At 53.5% G+C, this 20,468-nt stretch overlaps 1 protein-coding gene across 1 annotated transcript in view; it reads left to right on the top strand.

Annotated features, from left to right (window-relative positions):
* Positions 1-686: 686 nt before the first annotated feature.
* DTX1 (deltex E3 ubiquitin ligase 1) overlaps positions 687-20,468 on the top strand; it is a 99,682-nt gene continuing 79,900 nt past the window's right edge. Inside the window, exons 1-2 of the mRNA XM_032805167.2 lie at positions 687-756; positions 2,108-3,521. Of these exons, the coding sequence (XP_032661058.1) occupies positions 3,263-3,521 (259 nt within the window). The 5' untranslated portion in view covers positions 687-756; positions 2,108-3,262. The remainder of the gene's footprint in view (positions 757-2,107; positions 3,522-20,468) is intronic.

Genomic DNA, 20,468 nt, shown 5'->3' with positions numbered 1-20,468 from the left:
ATACATTAGTGGGGCTAGGCCTGCTTTCCAGAATACTGGTGGGGTCTGGGGACCTGGTGCACGGGGCTCCCTGCCCAATCCAAACTGCCACCATGGTATAGGGTGCAGTGGGTAGTGGAGGCAGCATGGTCATGGACTAACAGCATTAGATAGTGGGAGCCAGAACATCGGAGTTTTATTCCCAACTCTGCCACTGAGTCTTTTGGGCGAGTCCTCCCCCCGCTCCGAGTCTCAGTTTCCTCAGTTGTAAAATGGGGGCAACGGTATCTGCTGTGCTGAGATGAAGCGGGGATCCCCTGGGCCAGCCCAAAACCTCAGAGGAGCAACGCTGGTTTCAAGTCACCCCGCCTCCCCAAATCCGGGCACGCTGCGCGCTCACCCGCGGGCGCACGGCCGAGCCGAGGGACCCCCAGCCAGCTCCCTACGGCGAGGGCCCCTCCTTCTCCCCGGCCCCCGAGGGAGGCAGCCCTGGCCAGCGGGCGGCGGCCTCTAGCCCCCCAGCCTCGCCCCGGCGCGGCGGCCAGGCGGGGCTCCCGGCAGGGATGCTCCGGATCCGCTGTGCGCAGCCTCCTCCCACGGCTCAGCTTGTTGTTTTGGCGAGGGCTGGGAGCCGGGGCGCCCCTGGGTTTGCGCTCGCTGCCGCAGCCAGCCAGTCCCCTCCTCCTCCTCCTCCTCCAGCCCCGGCCCCGGAGCGGCGGCGGCCGCAGCGCCAGAGCTGAGTCCGAGCCCGAGCCCGAGCCGGAGCGCGGCCAGCAGGTGGGTCTGCGGCGGCGGGTAAACATGGATCCCCGAGAAGGGGGCGAGCAGGGGCGAGCGAGCCGCCGCGGGGTGCCAGGAAAGCCAGCAGCCATGGCAGCGGGCTGGGTTTGCAGCAGGGAGTTGGGGAGGGGGCGACGGGAGCTGGGCTGGCAGATGGTCCCAGGCTGCAGGGAAAACGTCCCACGAGGCCTCGTGGGGGCTGTTTGGGGGGGCAGGTTTAAGGGACCTTCTTGACTCCCCTGATAGTTGTGCCCAGAGCCTTGCTATAAAGGAGGAGAAAATGGAACCACCTGCCCCCCGCCCCCGGGTAAAGGGCACCTCAGCCCTGGCACCAGTGTGCTGCTCGGACGGGCAGGGCCAGGTGAGACGCTGCCATGCGCTGCCCAGCTCGCTTGGTGGCTCTGCTGTGAGCCCCCTGCTCCTTCTGTTGCTTGGGGTGTGACAATGAGTGTTGGGGACCTGCCGCTTCGATCCTTGGGGGTGGGGATCCCTTCGGGTGTCACAACACCCCAGGGACCCGAATTGGCTGCTGCTTCCCCTCACACACGTATGGAGTGGGGAGGGACATGCAAGTGGCAAGTGCCTGTCGTGCCCCAAATCACTGTTGCTTGGGGGTGGGGGTGCTGCAGGCTTTGCCGGTGACCTTGTTTGTGGTGGGGAGACAGCAGGGAATGCAGACCCAAACAAAGGCAGGGAGGGTGTAGGAGCTGGGGTGAGTGGCTGAATCCCTGCTGGGGAGCTGCGCCTGCAGTGAAGATGGTAAATGAGAGCTGGGCGGAGGCAGGTTTGACCTGAGGAGATGTGCCAGGCACTTGCTGTCTGAGGGGCTGTGGTGTTTGTTTGCGTGGCGGGAAGAGGGGAGACCCCATTCAGCCACGCTCCAGCAGAGTCCATGTCATGGCTTGGCCCGTTAGCCCCAGGGACTGCAGTGCCTGCCAGCGGGCGAGGAAGGGGTGAGGGGCCTGCAGTGCTCTTTAAGCCTGTAACAGCATCCCTCTTTATCACACCAATCCCTGCACCCCCACCTCACCTTAAAGGGACACAAGGCATCAGGGATGATCCTACATTAGAGGGATGGGCTGGATGGCCCTGATTGGTCTCTGGATGATGGGATTTCTCCACTGATGAGTGAAATGGACATAGATGAGGCTCTGGTCCTCACAGGGGGCCAGCCTGGCAGATATGCTAGGTGGATGGATGAGGGGGATGAGGAAGGAGACAGCCCAGGGAGAATGAGCATGGGGTTGGTCCGTGGACTGGGAGATGGATCTACAGAGGGGGGCAGGGGATGGGAGTCTGCTCTCCCAGACAGAGAGCCCCAGCACTGATCGATGCTCTCCCCTTTCAGGCTGCATCCCCCACCTGTCCTCCGGCAGCAGACTGGACAATTTCTCCCCTTGCTACAGAGATGAGACCTGGCAAGGTGCTGTGGAGCCGTCCATGACAGAGACTGCGCAGCAGGAAGCAAGAAGGAGGGGAGGGGGTTTCCTCTTCTGCAGCAGCAGCTCCTTGTGAGCCTCGGGACGCAGCCCCACCCTACCCCCTCCTCCCTGCCAGGCTCCTCTCACCCCCGATAAAGACACCAGAACCATCCCCATCAGGCACAGAATGTGCGATTCCAGCTGCAGGGGGATGCCTTCCTTAGGGACAGGTTTCAGAGGAGTCACCTGCAGCGAGCCCCAGCTGTGACCCATGGGGAGGGAGCTGTGATCCCATCCAACCAGCCCAGCTGGGAGGAGAGGAAGGGCCTGGTGGGGCAGGAAGCCTGAGGCCTTTTGGGGCTGAGGGAGGCAGTCTGTTGGAATTGAGGGTAGGGAAGCAGGGAAGCAGCTGGACACTGATCACCTCGGCATGGATTGTGTGCTCTGCACAGCCTCCCCAAGGGACTGGAGACAGGAGATTCCCGAGACCGAGACGAGACGCTGGGCTTGGGCTGGCTGTTCTGGGCTCTGCGGAGGCCTCATTACTCATGCTGCTGAGGTTGAGAGCCTTCAGCAGGGCAGCTGGGCTATGGAGGCAAGCACCTGAGAGCACCAGGGGCCGAGTGTAACCAGAGTCAAGCAGGGAGGAGGGGAGCACAGGACAAAATCAAGGGTGGGACCCTGTGTTTTCCCCGGGGTCTCCTATTTGGGTGTGAACAGAGGGGCAGCAGGGGCTGGATCATTTTCCTCCTGCTCCCACTAGCCGCATCAGGACTTTGGAGCACCAGGGATTGGGTGTGGCCAAGATGCTCGCTCCAGCCTGGCATGTGTAGTTAAGAGAAGAGACAGTCTCTGTGCAACTGGGATCATTCCTCCGGGGGCCAGCACGTTGCGGGGATACTGCTCGTTCCTCATCCATGCTGCTTTCTGAAGGACTCTGAAGCCAGAGGTCGAGCCAGTCAGGCCCAGAGAACCACCCTCAGAGGGCAAGTGGCCTGGAAGGATGTCCTCCTGCTGACTTCCCTGTCTCCAACCCCTTTGCTGCCTGCTCTGCTCAGGCTGCTGCCTGCTGACCTGCCACCATGTTGCGGCCGAGCTCAGGGGTGTTGATCTCGGTGAACGGGCTGGGCTTCCCACCGCAGAATCTGGCCCGCGTGGTGGTGTGGGAGTGGCTGAATGAGCACGGGCGCTGGCGGCCCTACACCGCGGCCGTCTGCCACCACATTGAGAATGTGCTGAAGGAGGACGCCCGGGGCAGTGTGGTCCTGGGGCAGGTGGATCCCCAGCTGGCTCCGTATATCATTGACCTGCAGTCCATGCACCAGTTCCGCCAGGACACAGGTAGGGAGAGGCTCTGCATGTCTGTGGGGCGTGGCCAGGGCGAGGGCTGGCCAGGGGTGTGCTAAGATCTTGGGGTGACGTGGGGAGCTGCCAGTGGGGTTGGGCTTCAGGGCTCATCAAGACCCTCAGTCTCTGCTTGGGTTGGGTGTAGGAGTTGCACGCCTCTTTGCCTGGTAAAGGCGGGCATGGGGCTGATCTGATCCCTCATGGCACTGCCGCCATCCAGCCAGGAGAGCAGAGTGCACCTGGTGCTAGCCTTAGCCATGGCTCTGAAGACAGTGAAGCGTCCCAAAAGGTGTGTACACACTTGTGCATGTAGAGAGAGATGTGGATTAACCACAACTAATGTTTATCAAGGCCAGGTGGAGGCAAGCACATCTTTTACTGGACCCATGTCACAGAGCTCTTCCTCGGGGGCAGGGAAAGGAACTCAGAGTGTCACAGCCAAATATAAGGGAGGGGACAGATTGTTTAGATATTACCTCACCCGCCGTGTCTCTCTAGTATCTTGGGACCAAAACAGCTACAACACTGCCAACAATATCTACGTGTCCGTCCGTCCAGCTGGTACTTTGCATCCAGCCAGCCCTCCAATTGGTGTCCGTATCTGTCTGCCTGTCTCTGCCTAGGGTGACCAGACAGCAAGTGTGAAAAATAGGGACGGGGGTGGGAGGTAATAGGAGCCTTTATAAGAGAAAGACCCCAAAATCAGGACAGTCCCTATAAAACCGAGACATCCGGTCACCCTGTCTCTGCCTGCCACGTGTCCGTCTCTGTCTGTCTGCCTGGCTCGGTTCTGCTTCTCATTGTCATCACCCTAGAAAAGTCCCATGTGAGCTCATTTCCTCTCTCCTCCCCCAGGGCTGCTGGGAGATGTCCCCCCTTCTCGATACCCCATCATCCCCCACATTCTGGGAATGCAAATACTGCATCCCATGAGACACCCTGGCTGTCATGTGGGGACTGAGGTTTGGTGGTGGTGGGGGGTGTCACTCCAGAACTCCCATCACTTTGGCATGGGGGAGGTGGGCCCCAGTGATCTCGGAGAGTGGTGGGAGGTGGCTGCCCTGAGCTCTGGTGTCTTCAGCTGGCCTAACAGTGGCATGGGGCTTGCAGTGTTTTCGGAGAGGGGGAGTGCTGTGGTGGGAGGTCAGCCCACAGGGGGTGAGAAAGGGCATTAGAAGGAAGGGTGCACAGAGGGACTCAGATATCTGGAAGGGAAGCAGCAAAATGCAGATCCTGCTGTGAGCCAAAACCCCTAATAAGGGAGACCCCCAGGATCGACTCAGGTTGCTTAAAATGAGGTGGAATCAGTTCCCTCCACATGAATGACACTGCCCCCAACCAGAGGCTGGTGAGCTGGCTGGGACAGGGGAGCAAAAACCCAGGGCACTATTTCTGGCTCTGACACCAGCCTGCTGTGTGGCCTGGGGCAAGTCCCTTCCTCGCTGTGTGCCTCAGTTTCCTATGGAATGGGAATGATGACACCCACCCCCAGAAAGGGCATCTGAGATGAGCCATGCTATGGGTCCTGCCGCTGACTCTTCTTGGGGATAACCTGGAGGGGAGTGTGGGTCTGTAAGGAGGGACTGTCCTGAGAATGGGAAGCCATGGAGAGGCGTGGGAGCTGGGTGGGGATGGGAGCACTGCACAGCTGGGGATCTGCTGCCTGCAGGTAGCCTGTGTGGACCCCCTTCCTGGGGCTCTCTTTTAGGGTAGGCTGGGACTGGAGGGAAAAGGGCTATCTGCAGGACAGCTTGTGGTGTTGTCCGGCTTGGGGAGCAGTACCTGGCATGGACAGGAAGGAGGGTGAAATACCGAGATGTGCCTGTCTCCAGACTCCCCCAAAAGGTGCCAATGCCACCTGCAGGCCCCTGGCTCCAGGGTGCCCTGTTTCAACAGGGCAGGGTGGGTCCCCTGCTCGCTGTACTCTGTGCCATGGCTGAGGTTACAGAGAGTGGGGACGCATCACGCGAGCTCTGTGCACTGGGCTTGTGCTCTTTGTGGTTTCTGTGTGACGTGTGGTTTGCTGTTCCATTGCAGCTCTGTGCAGAGCTCTGACCGGGAGGGGACCAGACGTTAGAGATGTCACTAGCAGCTGTATTGATGTGATCACCCCTCCCAGCCCCATCTCCTCCACTCTCCTCTTGCTGCTGCTCCTTACTGCCTGGGCAGCTTCTTATTGCCAGCCTGCGATGGGGCATCCTCCCACGCTGGCCCTGAGAGGGCTGAATTAGGCCACATGGGCCCGTTCAGCCAATTACGCTGCAAAAAGGGCAGAATTAAGCTGGAGGAAGCTTATTCGAAGGCAGCTCCCCTGCGAGGGAACAGGCCTGGCTTCTCCAAAGCCAAGAGTCTGGGAACAGTGCAGCAGGGAGGAAGCCTGCAGTCCCCCTTCCTGAGGTAGAAGCAGCAGCCCAGTAGGAGGGAGCAGGGTGAGAGCAGTACAGTGGTGGAGATGCACACCTCAACTGTTCACGCCGACCCTGGCCTGGCACCCAGCACAGAGGGCAGGCCTGGGTTCCCATACCAGCCACTGCCGAGTGGTACTGCTTGGGGGCAGTGAATAGGAAGACTGCCTGAGCCACTGTTGGAGTGACAGGGTCAGGGCAGCAGCTCCTGGTGTGAAGTAGGGGCTGCAGCCAAAGAGGGAGAGGTGCAGAGATGGAGTGAAACCACAGGAAGGGTTGTTGACTGTACAGAGCTAATCCCCAGAACGGCCAGGAGGAGGCACTGCCTGTGGTGAGCAGGGCCCCCCGACGCACAGCCTGACCTGTTATCAGTGCAGAGGGTGCATTCTGCCTAGGTGCCCAGTCTGCTGGCCAGCACAGCCAGTGCCTTCCACCTGCGCCTGTCACTGTAGATGTTTTCCACTGGGATGGCCCAACACGCTGGCTAGCATGGCTGGTGCCCAGCAGCACAATGGGACCTTGGGCACAGGTGGATCCAGAATGGCCGGTGACCTGGCTGTTGGCAGGTGCTCCCAGGCTACAGGCAGGTACCTGGTGTTAGCTGGAACATAAGGAAGCAGGGCAGATGGGTTCAAAGCTTGGTGCATCTGTAACTTTCAGCAGCAAAGCAGGTGCAATTCAGCTGGATGTACCCAGAACATGGTGGCATGACAGGCAACATTCATCTGATTACAATACACCACATGGCTCTTAGGGGGCATGTTAGATTGTCCCGTGTCTGTGCCCTGACTCAACAACCTCTCTTGCATATCTGCTAACATTGGTAACATTGTGGGAGCCCACACGACGCTCTCCCCACTTAGCCTCCCACTGCTTGTGCAGGGCAGACTTGTGATGTGCTGTTAGTCTATAGATTTGTGTGCAGCAGGTTTTGTACAGCACCTAGCACGCAGGGTCCTGGTCTGTGACTGGGGCTGCAATAAGTAAATGTACAAAGCTGTTGTTGTTAATTACATTCTGTGGCAAACGGCCAATGCTATTGTGGTGGGTCCCGTGTTTTTCCTTGGGATCAGGGCATTGCCGCTTCCCCTGTTCTTGGGCTCTGCTTGTGCCCTGGAGGGAGAGAGAAAGAGCAGGGAAGGGACGCAGTCCACCCCCTACTCCAGTCCCAGCCCCTTCAGCTTCAAAGGCTTCTTACCCTCTCTCCCCTTGGGTTGGGGTTCTATAAGTCCTCTGGGCTGGGGGAGTCCCACTGCCCTGCTTGGGCAGGGTTTCCCTTCCCAGGTCCTCTGATTGTCTGGTCAGCTCCAAACTACAGTCAGCTCGCTTGCTCGCTTGCTCGCTCGTGCACGCTTCCTCTCTCCCTCCTCCTGTGTGACCAAAGCAGGGGTGTTTATTACGTCTTGGGGTAGGGGGGGCTTAATTGGCTCCAGGTGCTCTAATTAACCTGTAGTAACCTTTCCTTAGTCCACAGGGAATAAAGCTCTGGTGATCCTGGGGCTTATATACCTCCCATCGATTACTATCCTGCTGCCCTCTGGCCCTGCTGTACCACAATATATTTATTGCAGAGCCTGTCCAGATAGTGGCCTCTGCACGAGGATCAAAACCACAACAAGAACAAATACCCTTAACAGAAATAAAACATCCAGTCATGTACTCTGAGATTGACTCACAGTAAAGCAAAGCCTCTATAGGAATATAACCTAACCGATACACAAGAACTCCAGCTTACGGCTAATACCTGGAACTACATTTTACACAACGTCTAACTGACCTGGAGAACTCATTGCCACAAGAGGTTGTTGAGCTTAGTAGGATTCAGAAAAGGATTGGATATTTCTATGGTTAATGAGGACATCTCAGTTACATGAGAAGGGGTAAAACTTTTGTTGTGAGAAAGGACACAAATTCTCATGCTTCAGGGCATGAGCCAATCGCAAACAGATGGGGTCAGGCAGAAACTTCCCCTCTGAGAAGGGTTATTCCATAATTGTCCAGTAGGGGATTCCTTGTAGCTTTCCTCTGAAGCAGCTGGTGCTTGTCAGGCTGAGACAGGGTGCTGGCCTAGGTGGACCCCTGGACTGATCCAGTCTGGCAATTCCTGTGTTATATACCCATATGCAGGGAATCGCCTCCCCAGAGCCAATCACCCCCAAATCCTTCACCCCTGCTCCTCCCAGACACCACAGCTCTGTATTAGCCCAATTTGATACCCAACAATGTGCTTTGGACTGACCCATTTATGTATAGACATATCTGACACCTACAGACAGGGTGCCTTACGCCTTAGACAGATACATGTGTATCAACACCGAAGATAGATCATAAGTACTGCCTGAATGGTTTGGCTTTATAAAGTATCATTTGCAGGCGCCTGTCCAATGCTCCGAGCTGTCTCATGACACATCAAGCAATCATAGACTCATAGAATCTCAGGGTTGGAAGGGACCTCAGGAAGTATCTAGTCCAACCCCCTGCTGAAAGCAGGACCAACCCAACTATGGTAATGATAGAACAATACTCAGTACTGCCAGTAGACATAGATTCAAACAGATGCCGAAAACTTCCTGGCATCAGCAAGGCACAGAGCTGATGGAAGATTTCCTGGCAGATCAGCTGACAGAACTGAAATTTTCTGTGGGAATTCTCCAGGCTGTCCAAACCGCCCAGCTCCTAGGGATCACAGACTCCACGAGCTAGCCAGTTCGCTGCACTGCCTGCATGGCAGGTGGGCAGGCTACCTGCCTTTTCAGTTCTCCTGGGATGAGGGTAGTTGGCTCCCTGGCAGGCCGGCTCTCTGGCCAGCAAGCCAGCCATGGCGATGGCTGGGCAGCTGGAAACCAGCTTTGCAGCCTGGAATTTTTCAGACATGTCCGTTCTGAGGGAAGTTAGGCATTTTTTACTTTCTTCCAATCAGAACATGACCAATTGTAAAAGCACCATGGGGATGGAAATTCGATGTGTGAGAAAGATCCAGAGTGAAGAAGGGTGGTCTTGTGGCTAGCTCTGGATCTGGATTTGGTTCCTGGCTTTGCCACATTTCCCTTGGGCAAGTCACTTCATCTCTCTGCCCATCAGCTCTCCAGCTGGGAAATGAAGGTTGTGATCCTTTCTTTGGTCGAGTTTGGTTAGAAACGCTGCAGGACAGGCCTGTCTCTTAGGGTGTGTCTGTGCAGTGCTTAGCACAATGGGGCCTCAGTCTTGGTACTACTGTAGCGATAATAAATAAATCACAGGCCCCTCAGTTATTCCTCTGGCCCCCTCTCTTCCCCAGCTGCCTGGGCTTGGTGGCACTCTGGAAAGCTGTACATAGCCATGTGACGGGCATGCAGAGGTCTCAGCATGGCTTAGCCTCACATGGCACATCAGCATGTGGGTTTGGTTTGAACAGCAGCACCCATAGCTGGGTGTGTAAATCAACAATGGCAAACAGGAAATAACCTGAAGAGCAATTGTTATGGGGGGAGGGCAGGAACCTGGGCCTGGAGAACAAAGGAGTGCAGGGGACGGGCAGTGCCAAGTCACCTCCACTACTGGGGCTGCCCCTGGCCATTTCTTTCACTTGGCAAACTGGTGCAGCTTGTTGCAAGGCAGAGGCCATCAGCTGTGGTAGGAGTGCTGCTGCAATGGCACTAATAGCCAATGGAAATGCAGCTGCTGCTTTCAGGTCCAAGAGCTGCAAGTTCAAGTCCCAGCAGGACAGAGCACGTTGCTGAATGCTCCTTCTTTCTCCAGCACCGAGAGGTTCTGAGCCCATATGGCTCCCTAGAGGTGTAGGCAAGGCCAGGGCAAGCTCTGATTGTCTGAATCTGCTATGGCTCTTGAGAGCTGAGCTTTGGTATGTTGTGGTTGTTACTGGGGTGTCCCAGTCAGGTTTTAGGAAGTCCCACCAGAGACCTGCAAATAGAGTTGCAGGTTTCTCGGATCAAGGCCCAGAGGCTCCCTAGTGAGGCGTGGAACTTGCAGCTTTCCCGGGCACATCTGGACTGCAGCAGCATTCTCCCAGCACCAAGCAAACTCCCACAGTCCAGCCATACCAGGCGCCTGGCAGAACCTGGCTGGTCCAAAATCCCACTCAGGAATGTGCCGTGGTGGTGGTGCCCCCATTATGCCAACACTCTTGCTGTGTGAGGTCTTGCAAAGCACAGATGCCAACTGCTCTAAAGGCTGCTTCATTCTCCTACTGGCTCCATGCGTAGGGTTTTCCCTCAGCGCTGGTTCCAGCAGGAGAAGCATGTTCACAGTGGTGGGGGAAGCCGTGCATTCCTGGGAACTAGAGGAGCTGTGCTGTGCTCAGAAGGGGCTCAGTTTGGGGCTGTCAAGGTGGGTGCTGCTCTGTGTGTGTGCGGAGAGGCAACGGTGTCTGAGCCCTGAGAGGAAGAGTCAGACCCAGCCAGTGTGGGGTCATGATGGGGGTTGTTGGATTTGGTGGAATCTTGCACCAATAGTTTTACTGCCCGTTCACACCCGTTTTCACTGGGAGCTGGGCCAGATGCCACCTCCAGCCAGTGGCATCCCTTAGCAATGCAGCCTCCCAGAGCGGGCCCCTTGCAGCGCTGGCTATGTAGTGGGTTGTGTACTGGGATCCCCCATAACTCTACCATCCCTTACTGGCATCTCATGCCCCCACATTGCCCATAGGGCGATGTGCCTGTTGTGCTGAAGGGCCCTTCCCCAGGGTGCTAGGAAAGCGTTCAGGTCTGCATTGCAGCTCACTGCCCCTGGGTGGCTAATGGCCAAACCCCAGCACCACTGCATGGCGCCAGGGGGTGGGGAAGGGGAGATAGAAGGAAGCTCCCTAGAGGGCTCACAACTATTTGAAAGGATACTACCCAACTCCTATACACTAGAGGGAGAAGAGGAAGATGAGGGGGCTGGAGAAGACAAGAACAGAAGGTGCAGAGGAAGAGATGGACAGGAAGAGAGCTGTGGCTTTAAAGATCGAAGGCTTCTTTGGGTTTCCAGGAGATGTAAGCCTTGTCTGAAAATGCCCCCCACCCCACTCCCCACAGACTGCGAGCCATACTCAGGCCTCTCGCCCCATGCGGTGTGGTTTACGCGTGGCTGCCTCTCTGCTCAGCATATGCTGCACCTGCTTTCCCACATCCGCCTATTTGCAGGAAAGGGGAAAAAAATACATCTGCGACGACTGGCCTGGTTTCAGAACAGACATGAGGTGCGGGGGACCCAGCGCCAGCCCCGATGGCCTGGCCTGGCCTGACCCAGAGAGGTGATGTAGGGAGTGGACTGGGGAGTAGTTTGACTGCTTCCTGCCCACGACACACACTCTGTGGGGATCTCTGTCTAACACACACACAGGTGCTGGCAGAGTACCATGGGATTCCCACACGTGTGCACGTGAACTCTCTCTCTCTCTCTCTCATACACACACACACACACACTCAGGATGCATGGGATCTCAGGTGTGTATGTGTGTGCACACACACACATACACGCTCTCTCTCTCTCTCTCTCTTTCTCTCTCAGGGTATCAGAGATGTCAGCCAAGAACACACATCATATTTACAGACTCTGCAGGTAAATTACACTAGGAACCTCCTTTATCTTGCACCTGGGGAACCCAAACCGGTGCTTCCCAGTGGCAGGAAGTCTGCCTGGGGGGAAACAGGGTTGCCAACCTGCAGGGCACAAGCTGGCCCCATTGGACCCAGAATCAGTGGGTGCTGCCGACAAAGTGGGCAGTCTGGTGTGGGGCACTGGTGGGTCGGTGCATGTCCCAGCAAGCCTCCCTGGTTGGATTATCCAGCTCCCTTTCCCTGGTGGGGCACGTGTACCACCAGCTGTGGTACCCCAGAGTGTTTCCAGTACACCAACACTGCTGTCCCGCGAGGGCACCAGTTCACTTCTCCCAGCTCCAGAGGGGGCCAGCTAGCCCAGCCCATTTATCTGTGAGTGGTTCTCCATCTGTCCTAGGTCTGCAGCGCTCCAGCATCCCCAGACACATCCCTTCCCCGACAGTCCCCATGGCATGTGCAGGGCTGACGAGGCCTTTGCTACGACCTGACCCAATCTCCTCTCCCTGCAGGTTCTAGAGCAGAACATTTCCAGTGCTCCCAGTAACTGGGGGCAGGCGTGGAAAGCCCCCTCCACTTATCTGCAGTTTGGATGGGGAAGGAGCAGCTGGCTGTTTGCTCAGCGGCAGAGCGGTGCTTACCTCTAACCCGAGGTTCCCCTTGACACAGCAGTCCCACCTGTCTCCGGTTGGGGTCAGTGCCATGAGCGGATGTGTGGGAAAGCAAAGGCTGTTGCAGTCAAACAGCAGGCAGGGGTTGTGCGGAGCCTGCGGGCTGGGGGCTACCAGCTTGGAACTGCTGATACAGCCCTTTTCTTAGGGGCAGTGGGGGCCGATTCTCCTGTTCAAATCCTGAGTCAGGTCACACATGTAAGGAGTTTGTCAGTGTTATCCTAGTCCCTAGCTGGAGTGAAGCCAAAGATCCACATGTGCCTGTAGCCATGGCCTCGTGCGCCCCTTCAATCCACAGCTAGGACATGGCTTCTGCTGGCCTCACAGCTGTGCCTGAAGCTTCTGCCACGTCCCCAAAACGCCCAGCCCGTGCCCAAGGACTCTGGCAATGCCAGCTCTTGTCATGTCCATACAATGCCCAGCCATGCATTCCTGGCCACAGCCCCCGTGTGCCCCTGGAACCCACAGGCACGTTCCCTTGGCGAGGCTTACCACCGTGCCCTAGGCTCCCCAGCCTTTCTGGCATCCTCATGCCCTGGTTGCTCCTGTGCACCTTAAGTTGCTAGAGCATCTCTGGCCAACCCATCTCCAGAGCCATCTCTCACCCGTGGGCTGCTGACATCTGCCTGGGATCAGCGTCTAGCATTGCATGGGGCCCACACGAGGTGCTGGCATGACAGACTGCAGGAAGGCAGCAGAGTGTAATGGGGCAGATCCTGCATCGGAACCACGGAGCCTGAATTCAGCCCTGGAGACTAGTGCAAAGGGGACCAAGCCAACAGCCTTGTAAGCATTGCAGGACCTATTGACAGCAAACCCCAGACTCCCTCTCTCATGGTATTGGATCTGGCTAGTAAATCCCTGGGGGAGCCAAATGCCAGTCTCTCTTCCTCAGGCAGCAGGACAGAGATACCAGCCCTGGGGCAGACTAGCAAATGGCTTTTGGCATCAGCTGGGTTTCCATGTCCCTTCAAGAATTGCTTGCATTTCCCAGAGCCAGGTGGGGTCCCCCAGGCTTCATGTGCTCGCTGGAGATCTGCCTTCCAGGAGGTACCAACTCAGCAGCTCCAGTAAAAGGCCTATGGCCCTCCCACACGCAGTCAGGAATAATTACAGGGCAAGCGCCTCTGCCTGCTAGCAAAGGGGAGACTTCCTTAGAAACTCCAGTAGATTTAGTGATCCTGGCTCATTGCCTTCCCATGCTCCACTGCCATGTGCTCCTGGCTGAAGGCTCTGCAGGGGCCCGGATCAGGGGAGAGCTGGGGTCTCAACTTCGTCCCATGGAGGTGAGGCTCCTCCACCCTCCTGGGTGGTGCTCCTTGGCCGTACTTGCAGCACAGCCTGTGTTCTCTGGGTCACGCACAGACCACAGGACATTTGAGGGCTTGCCCCCTTGCTGGGCCTTTTCAGTGGGGGTGGCCCCCGCCTGGCCCTAGCTGCCCTCCAGTGGCAGAGTCGGGGGGGTGGGTGAACCAGCCCATCCTTACTCCACCTCCAGGAGTAAGAGGGGGAGGTGATTGGTGACTTGATAGCCTCCTCTCCCTCAGCCCTGCTCGAGTGCCCTGCACCCACATCGATCCAGCTGTGTGTGTTGCCAAATGCCTTGCAGGGATGAGATGCAGCAAATATTCAGGTTTCAGAGTGGTAGCCATGTTAGTCTGTATCAGCAAAAACAACGAGGGGTCCTTGTGTCACCTTAGAGACCAACACATTTATTTGAGCATAAGCTTTCGTGGGCTAAAACCCACTTCATTGGATGCATGGAGTGGAAAATACAGAGGCAGGTATAAATACACAGCACATGAAACGATGGAAGTTGCCTTACCAAGCGGGGGCTCAGTTCTAATGAGACAATTCAGTTTAAGTGGGCTATTATCAACAGGAGAAAAAATCACCTTTGTTGTGGTAATCAGAGTGGCCCATTTCAAACAGTTGACAAGAAGGTGTGAGTAACAGTAGGGGGAATTAGTTTTTAGTTTTTGTAGTGATCCATCCACTTCCAGTCTTTATTCAGGCCTAATCTGATGGTGTCCAGTTTGCAAATTAATTCCAGGTCTGCAGTTTCTCATTGGAGTCTGTTTTTGAAGTTTTCTTGTTGAAGAATTGCCATTTTTAAGTCCGTTATTGAGTGTCCAGGGAGGTTGAAGTGTTCTCCGACTGGTTTTTGAATGTTATAATTCTTGATGTCTGATTTGTGTCCATTTATTCTTTTGCGTAGCGACTGTCCAGTTTGGCTAATGTACATGGCAGAGGGGCATTGCTGGCACATGATGGCATATATCACATTGGTAGATTAAGGTTAGAGGGTTAATTATCCTCACCGTTAAACATTTACACTTTATTTCTAATAGGAATTTTTCTAGCTTCAGCTTCCAGCCATTGGGTTGTGTTTGAGCTTTTCTGCTAGACTGAACAGCCCCTTATCAAACATTTATTCCCCAGGTAGGTACTTACAGACTGTGAGCAAGTCACTTTCTTTTTGTTAAGCTAAATAGATTGAGCCCATTGAGTCTATCACTATGTCGTGTTTTCCAATCCTTTAGTCATTCTCCTGTCTCGTCTCTGAACTCTCTCTGACTTAGCAACATCCTTCATGAGCTGTGGGCACCAGAGCTGTTCACAGGATTCCAGTAGCGGTCACACCAGTGCCCAAAATGGGCATAAATTAACCCCTCTACTTGCACTCAAGATTCCCCTGTTCATGTATCCCAGGATTGCACTCGCTCTTTTGGCCACAGTGTTGCACTGGGAGGTCAAGTTCAGCTGATTATCCATCATGGCCCCCCGATCTTTTTCAGTCACTGCTGCTTTTTTGACTCTGCTGCACATTGAGTGGATGTTTTCAGAGACTTTCCACAGTGACTCCAAGATCTTTCTTGAGTGGTAACAGCTAATTTAGACCCCATCACTTTATATGTATAGTTGGGATTATGTTTGCCAAGGTGCATCACTTTGCATTTATGAACATTGGATTTCATCTGCCATTTTGTTACCCAGTCACCCAGTTTTGTGAGATCCTTTTGTAGCTCTTTGCAGTCTGCTTTGGACTTAACTATCTTGAGAAGTTTTGTATCATCTACAAATTTTGTCACCTCCCTGTTTACACTTTTTTCCAGATCATTTATGAATATGTTGAATAGGACTGGGCCCAGTGCAGATCCCTGGGGGACACCATTTACCTCCTCCATTCTGAAAACTGATCATTTATTCCTACCCTTTGTTTCCTGTCTTTTAACCAGTTACTGATCCATGAGAGGACCTTCCCTCTCATTCCATGGCAGCTTACTTTGCTTAAGAGCCTTTGGTGAGAGACCTTGTCAAAGGCTTTCTGAAAATCTAAATACACTATATCCACTGGATCCCCTTTGACCACGTGCTTGTTGACCACCTCAAAGAATTCTAGCAGATTTGCGAGGCTTGATTTACAAAAACTCTTCCCTGACAAATCATGTTCATCTATATGTCTGATAATCCTGTTCTTTACTATAGTTTCAACCAATTTGCCTAGTACTGAAGTTAGGCTTAAAAGCCTGTAATTGCCAGGATCACCTCTGGAGCCTTTTTAAAAAATTGGTGTCACATTAGCTATCCTCCAGTCATTTGGTACAGAAGCTGATTTAAATGATAGGTTACATATCACAGTTAGTAGTTCTGTAATTTCACAGTTGAGTTCCTTCTGAACTCTTGGGTGATGCCATCTAGTCCTGGTGACTTATTACTATTTAATTAATCAATTTGTTCCAAAACCTCCTTTAATGACACCTCAGTCTGGGACAGTTCCTCATATTGTCACCTAAAAAGAATGGCTCAGGTTTTGGAATTTCCCTCACATCCTCAGCCATGAAGACTGATGCAAAAAATTAAGGATTGGAGGGTTTACAAAGATACTTTCAATTCATGAACCTTTGTTCCTGGCATTTAAATCCAGGCTATATTCATGGGAAAGTCAGGTGGGAAATAAACCCACCCCCCTATGTTGTCTCCCCAGAGGGAGTCCTGTGATCGGTGTGATAGCTTGAAGAGATGGCAAAAGCACATCAGCTCAGGCAGGTACCCTAGGGAGAAGTTATCTACTGCATCTATTTTCCTTTCAAATTCTGGTCCCCTCTTCCAAACTCTGTTTGCATTTCACTTTCCCACTCTCTGCTCCCCTTTTCTCGTTAGATCATTTCTGTCTGCTCTTTTCCCCAGTGTCTTCTCAGCAGCATGGGACTCCCAACCACACACACCCTGCTCAGATCCTCTCTGCCATGTCGCCTATGGAAAGTGAGCTGCAATTAAAATAATGGTGTGCAGTGCAGCACACCCATGGGTGCTAACCAGCTTAAAGGGAGTAGGGAACAAGCCTGAGTCTAACCCCACTGCACCTATCAGCAAAGCTGGATGGATAGATGCACATGCAACCCCCCCCCAACATCAACCAGGATCTTCTTGCACTGCAGTTAGGCACAATCTTTCCCGAGCCCAGGCCAGCCAGTGCTTGATTGTCATAATTGGTCCCATTGCTACTTGGCTGCCAATGCTGGCATCTGTTCCCATGGCAGCAACACATGGGGATGTCAGGTGAGACTGCCCTGAGAGGTGAAGTGACCAGGTGTTGGGCTCAGCGAGACCAGTTGGACATAGTTTCTAGGGGCAGAATGTCATGGGCCCTGGAAGTGAACCCCACCCTTGGAGTATTTAGTGGAGCAGCTGCTGTTAGTGCTGGTTCCAATCAGTTCTTTCGACCTGGCTCTGCTGGCTGAAGGTCTCCGTTGTCTGGGAAAGGCAAAGAAAAAGCCATCTGACTCTAGTAGCCTGTGGGATGCACGTGTAATTAATAGCGGTTTACTTAGTGGTGGCAGCCGTGTAGAGAAATCAATAGCTTCCCAGCTCCGCCTGCAAAGATGGATTACATCCTTTTGTTAGCTGAATACAGAACACAGTACAAATGGGATTTAAAATTAGATGTCTACCAGAGTCCATTCCAGGTGGGCACAGAAATTCGGATCTGGTTCATCTCCTCCCAGGCTGCACCCAGACTCCATTTCTGTGGGCCCAGGAAGACTGTGATGCTGGCAGACCAGGTGCCAGCCCATGCCAAGGTCCCCAGGCCTCAAGTGACCTCTGACTGGCACCAGCTTTCTCCATTTCAGTGAAGTTGGGCACCAATAGTCAGCTGATCCTCTTCATTATGCCAAGGCAATGAACCAACTGGCTAGTGCTCTGCCTGCGTGGCCCAGTGCAGCTTTGCTAGCCCCGGTCTCAATGCACATAGCCCAGGCCCTGTTGTCTGCACAGCAGGAATGGGTATTGGACATTTCCTTCCAAGACACAGCCCACAGTCCAGCTCAGGTGCAGGGCACTAAAGAGTGGGGCCTAGCCAAAGCTGGATAGAAGATTGGCTGAAGATCAGCAGATAAATTTCCAGGTGGAACCACAAACTGAATCAGCTCGAGCCTGACATGTGTTCCAAGTAAGCCCATTGCTGAGCCACAGAATGGCTGGGGCTGCAATTCTGACCTGAAGCTGATGAGAAATGAAAGCTGGCGAGTTTCTAGGCTGGGTTCCCCCTATTCATGCATTTCTTCTGTGGGTTAGGATCCCCACTTCACTGAGTCTGTATTCAGAGAGCCACAATTTCTATCCAATTGTCTGTGGATCTTCCCATCAGCCACTGACCTCCATGCAGGAGGGGGCCGCTAGGTGGAGATCTCTCTAAAGGAAGTTGAGTGGGCACCAGACCAACTGCTGGCTTGGAGAAAGCACAGTGTCCTTCCAAAATACAATGGGATCAAATCTTTGGAGCAAGAATGCCCTGCCCTTGATGAGATGGAAAGAGATTCCCCAGTGACAGGGGAATCCAGACATCGTGAACAGGGCATCACTCCCCACCAGTGACAGAGCCCTGCATGGGCAGCCAACTAGAAGGACATAAAGACTCAAGAATTTCCCACACAGGACATTGCTAACCCACCAGTCATGCACACAGAGGGTTTGATTTGATGGGGAGCCCTGGAGCTGGCTGTCCCAAAGCGAGAGCATTGCTCACCCACCCACCTGCAACAGAGATGTGGGTGACGCACAGGAAGCTCTGGCCTCAATCCATCTAGATCAGGGGTGGGGAAAATTTTTTCTTTAGACAAATGTGTTTGTCTCCCTAGTAGCATGGAGACCAGGGCTTGAAATGGAAAGCCAAGTCTGAGAAGAGACAGTCACGCAGCATTGATCTCTAACCTCCACCTCTCTTCACGTCTCCATCCGCAGGATGAAATGGGTCTGAGTTTGGATCCTGATCACACCCCTCACTCCCCAGGACTGGCAACAGCAGCACCCTCAGCTCTTGGTGGAGGAGGAACAGTGGGAGGCATCTCGTGCCTCTAACGTGACCTCCTCTGGCTGATACTTGGTGTTAAAGAGTCTAGGAAAGGTTGTAGGAACATGGGACCACGAAGGAGAAAGCAGGAAAATACCACAGGACCTTCACTGGCCAAAGCAGTGTGAATGAGCTGGCAGGGTGGAAAGAGACTGATTTTAAGAACTGTGCAACTAGTGATTGTTTTTGGATGCCCTAAAAATCACTAGCTGGTTTTCAGATGTTGATAAAGGTAATAGCATTGATGGAATGTACTTAGACTTCTATAAGGCATTTGATTTGCTACTGCACAACATTTTGATTAAAAAACTAGAATGCTATAAAATGAACATGGCAAACATTAAATGGATTAAAAACTGGCTAACTGATGGGTCTGAAAATGTATTTGTAAATGGAGAACTGTCATTAAGTGGATCTGTTTCCAGTGGGGTCCCACAGGAATTGTTTCTTGGCCCTGCACTGTTTAACACTTTTATCAATGACCTGGAAGAAAACATAAAATCACCACTGATAAAGTTTGCAGACGACACAAAAATTGGGAGTGTGAAGTAATGAAGAGGACGGGTCTGATTTGGAGCGATCTGGATCAGCAAGCAAACAATATGCATTTGACTATGGCTCAGGGTAAATGTTGACATGTAGGAACAAAGAAGGTGGGCTGTGTTTACAGGATTGAAATACCGGTAATAATTAACAATAATGGGCCTGCTTTTCAGAGGTGTTGAATGCCCACAGATCCCATTGACATCAGCTGAGTTTATGGGTGCTCAGTACCTTTGAAAAGACGGCTTTATTCCATGTTTGTCTGGAAAAAACTGAGTAAAATTGGGTAACCTTGTTTTGAGCCTTGCGATCCTGAATCTGCTCCCACCTGTCCCAGGGGTGATATTTGCATAACTTGGTCTGTCTTGAGGAAGGAAAAAGGCAGTTCAAGCTTGATAGGAATTTAGTTCAGCATTTTAAACTGATGAATCTCCAAACTGGGTGTTTCTATGCAATCGCAGGAGACTTTTATTTTGAGTCTTGACCTGGTATTTAAATAGTATTTATAGTAATGAGGCCTTTACTAAAGATGCTTTGGGTTAAGATCTTCTGGGTTTATCTACTGTAGGAAAATGACCCACTGCAAATAACTGGTGTAGCTGAGCATATTTTAGCTGCAGGTAGCAGGGCTGGCTCCAGGTTTTCTGCCACCCCAAGCAGCAAAAAAAAATTAAATAAAAAAATAATATTAAAAAAAAGCAGCTGCAGCAGCGTGATCGCGCCACTCCACTCTTCAGCAGCAATTTGGTGGCGAGTCCTTCGCTCCGAGAGGGACTGAGGGACCCGCTGCTGAATTGCCACCGAAAACCTGGACGTGCCGCCCCAATAGCGGCCGGAGGGCCGCCCCTTGGTATTGGCCACCCCAAGCATCTGCTTCTTTATCTGGTGCCTGGAGCTGGCTCTGGCAGGTAGAGACCAGAGGTTGTGTTCAGTATGGCTGTATCTATGACCCTCATCACCATAGTATCTGAGCACTGCCTAGTCTTTAACGTGTGTTACATCAACCCCTCCAGGCAGGACCCTTCTGTGAGACAAACTCTCACAGGCAGCGTGTGGCGGAGCAGAGTCTGCCAAGGTCTTGGCTAGTGCCTGAACCACTGGGCCGTCCTTTGTTTTCACAAGGAGCTGGGAATGGAAGGCCAGGTGACAAGCACCATCAGTGACTTGTAGGTAGGAATGGTGCGATTATACACCATGTTTGGCACTACGCAGCAGTCGAGACAGGCTTCTGGGTGCTGGGCATTAGTATAACGGAGGTGACACTATCATGTCCAGATGCTGGCAATTCACAGATGCTGTGCTACTGTGATATAGCAGAGGGGATGCAGTCGTGCCTCAGTGCGGTGTGTGTGTGTGTTTCCTGGGTGCTATGTTGTGATATAGCAGAGGGGCTGCAGTCGTGTCTCAGTGCAGGGTGTGTGTGTGTTTCC

Source organism: Chelonoidis abingdonii, chromosome 22, assembly GCF_003597395.2.
Source record: "Chelonoidis abingdonii isolate Lonesome George chromosome 22, CheloAbing_2.0, whole genome shotgun sequence".
NCBI classification, from domain to species: Eukaryota; Metazoa; Chordata; order Testudines; family Testudinidae; genus Chelonoidis; species Chelonoidis abingdonii.
The sequence above is the reverse complement of the archived record's forward strand: the minus strand, read 5'-3'. Positions and strand labels throughout refer to the sequence as shown.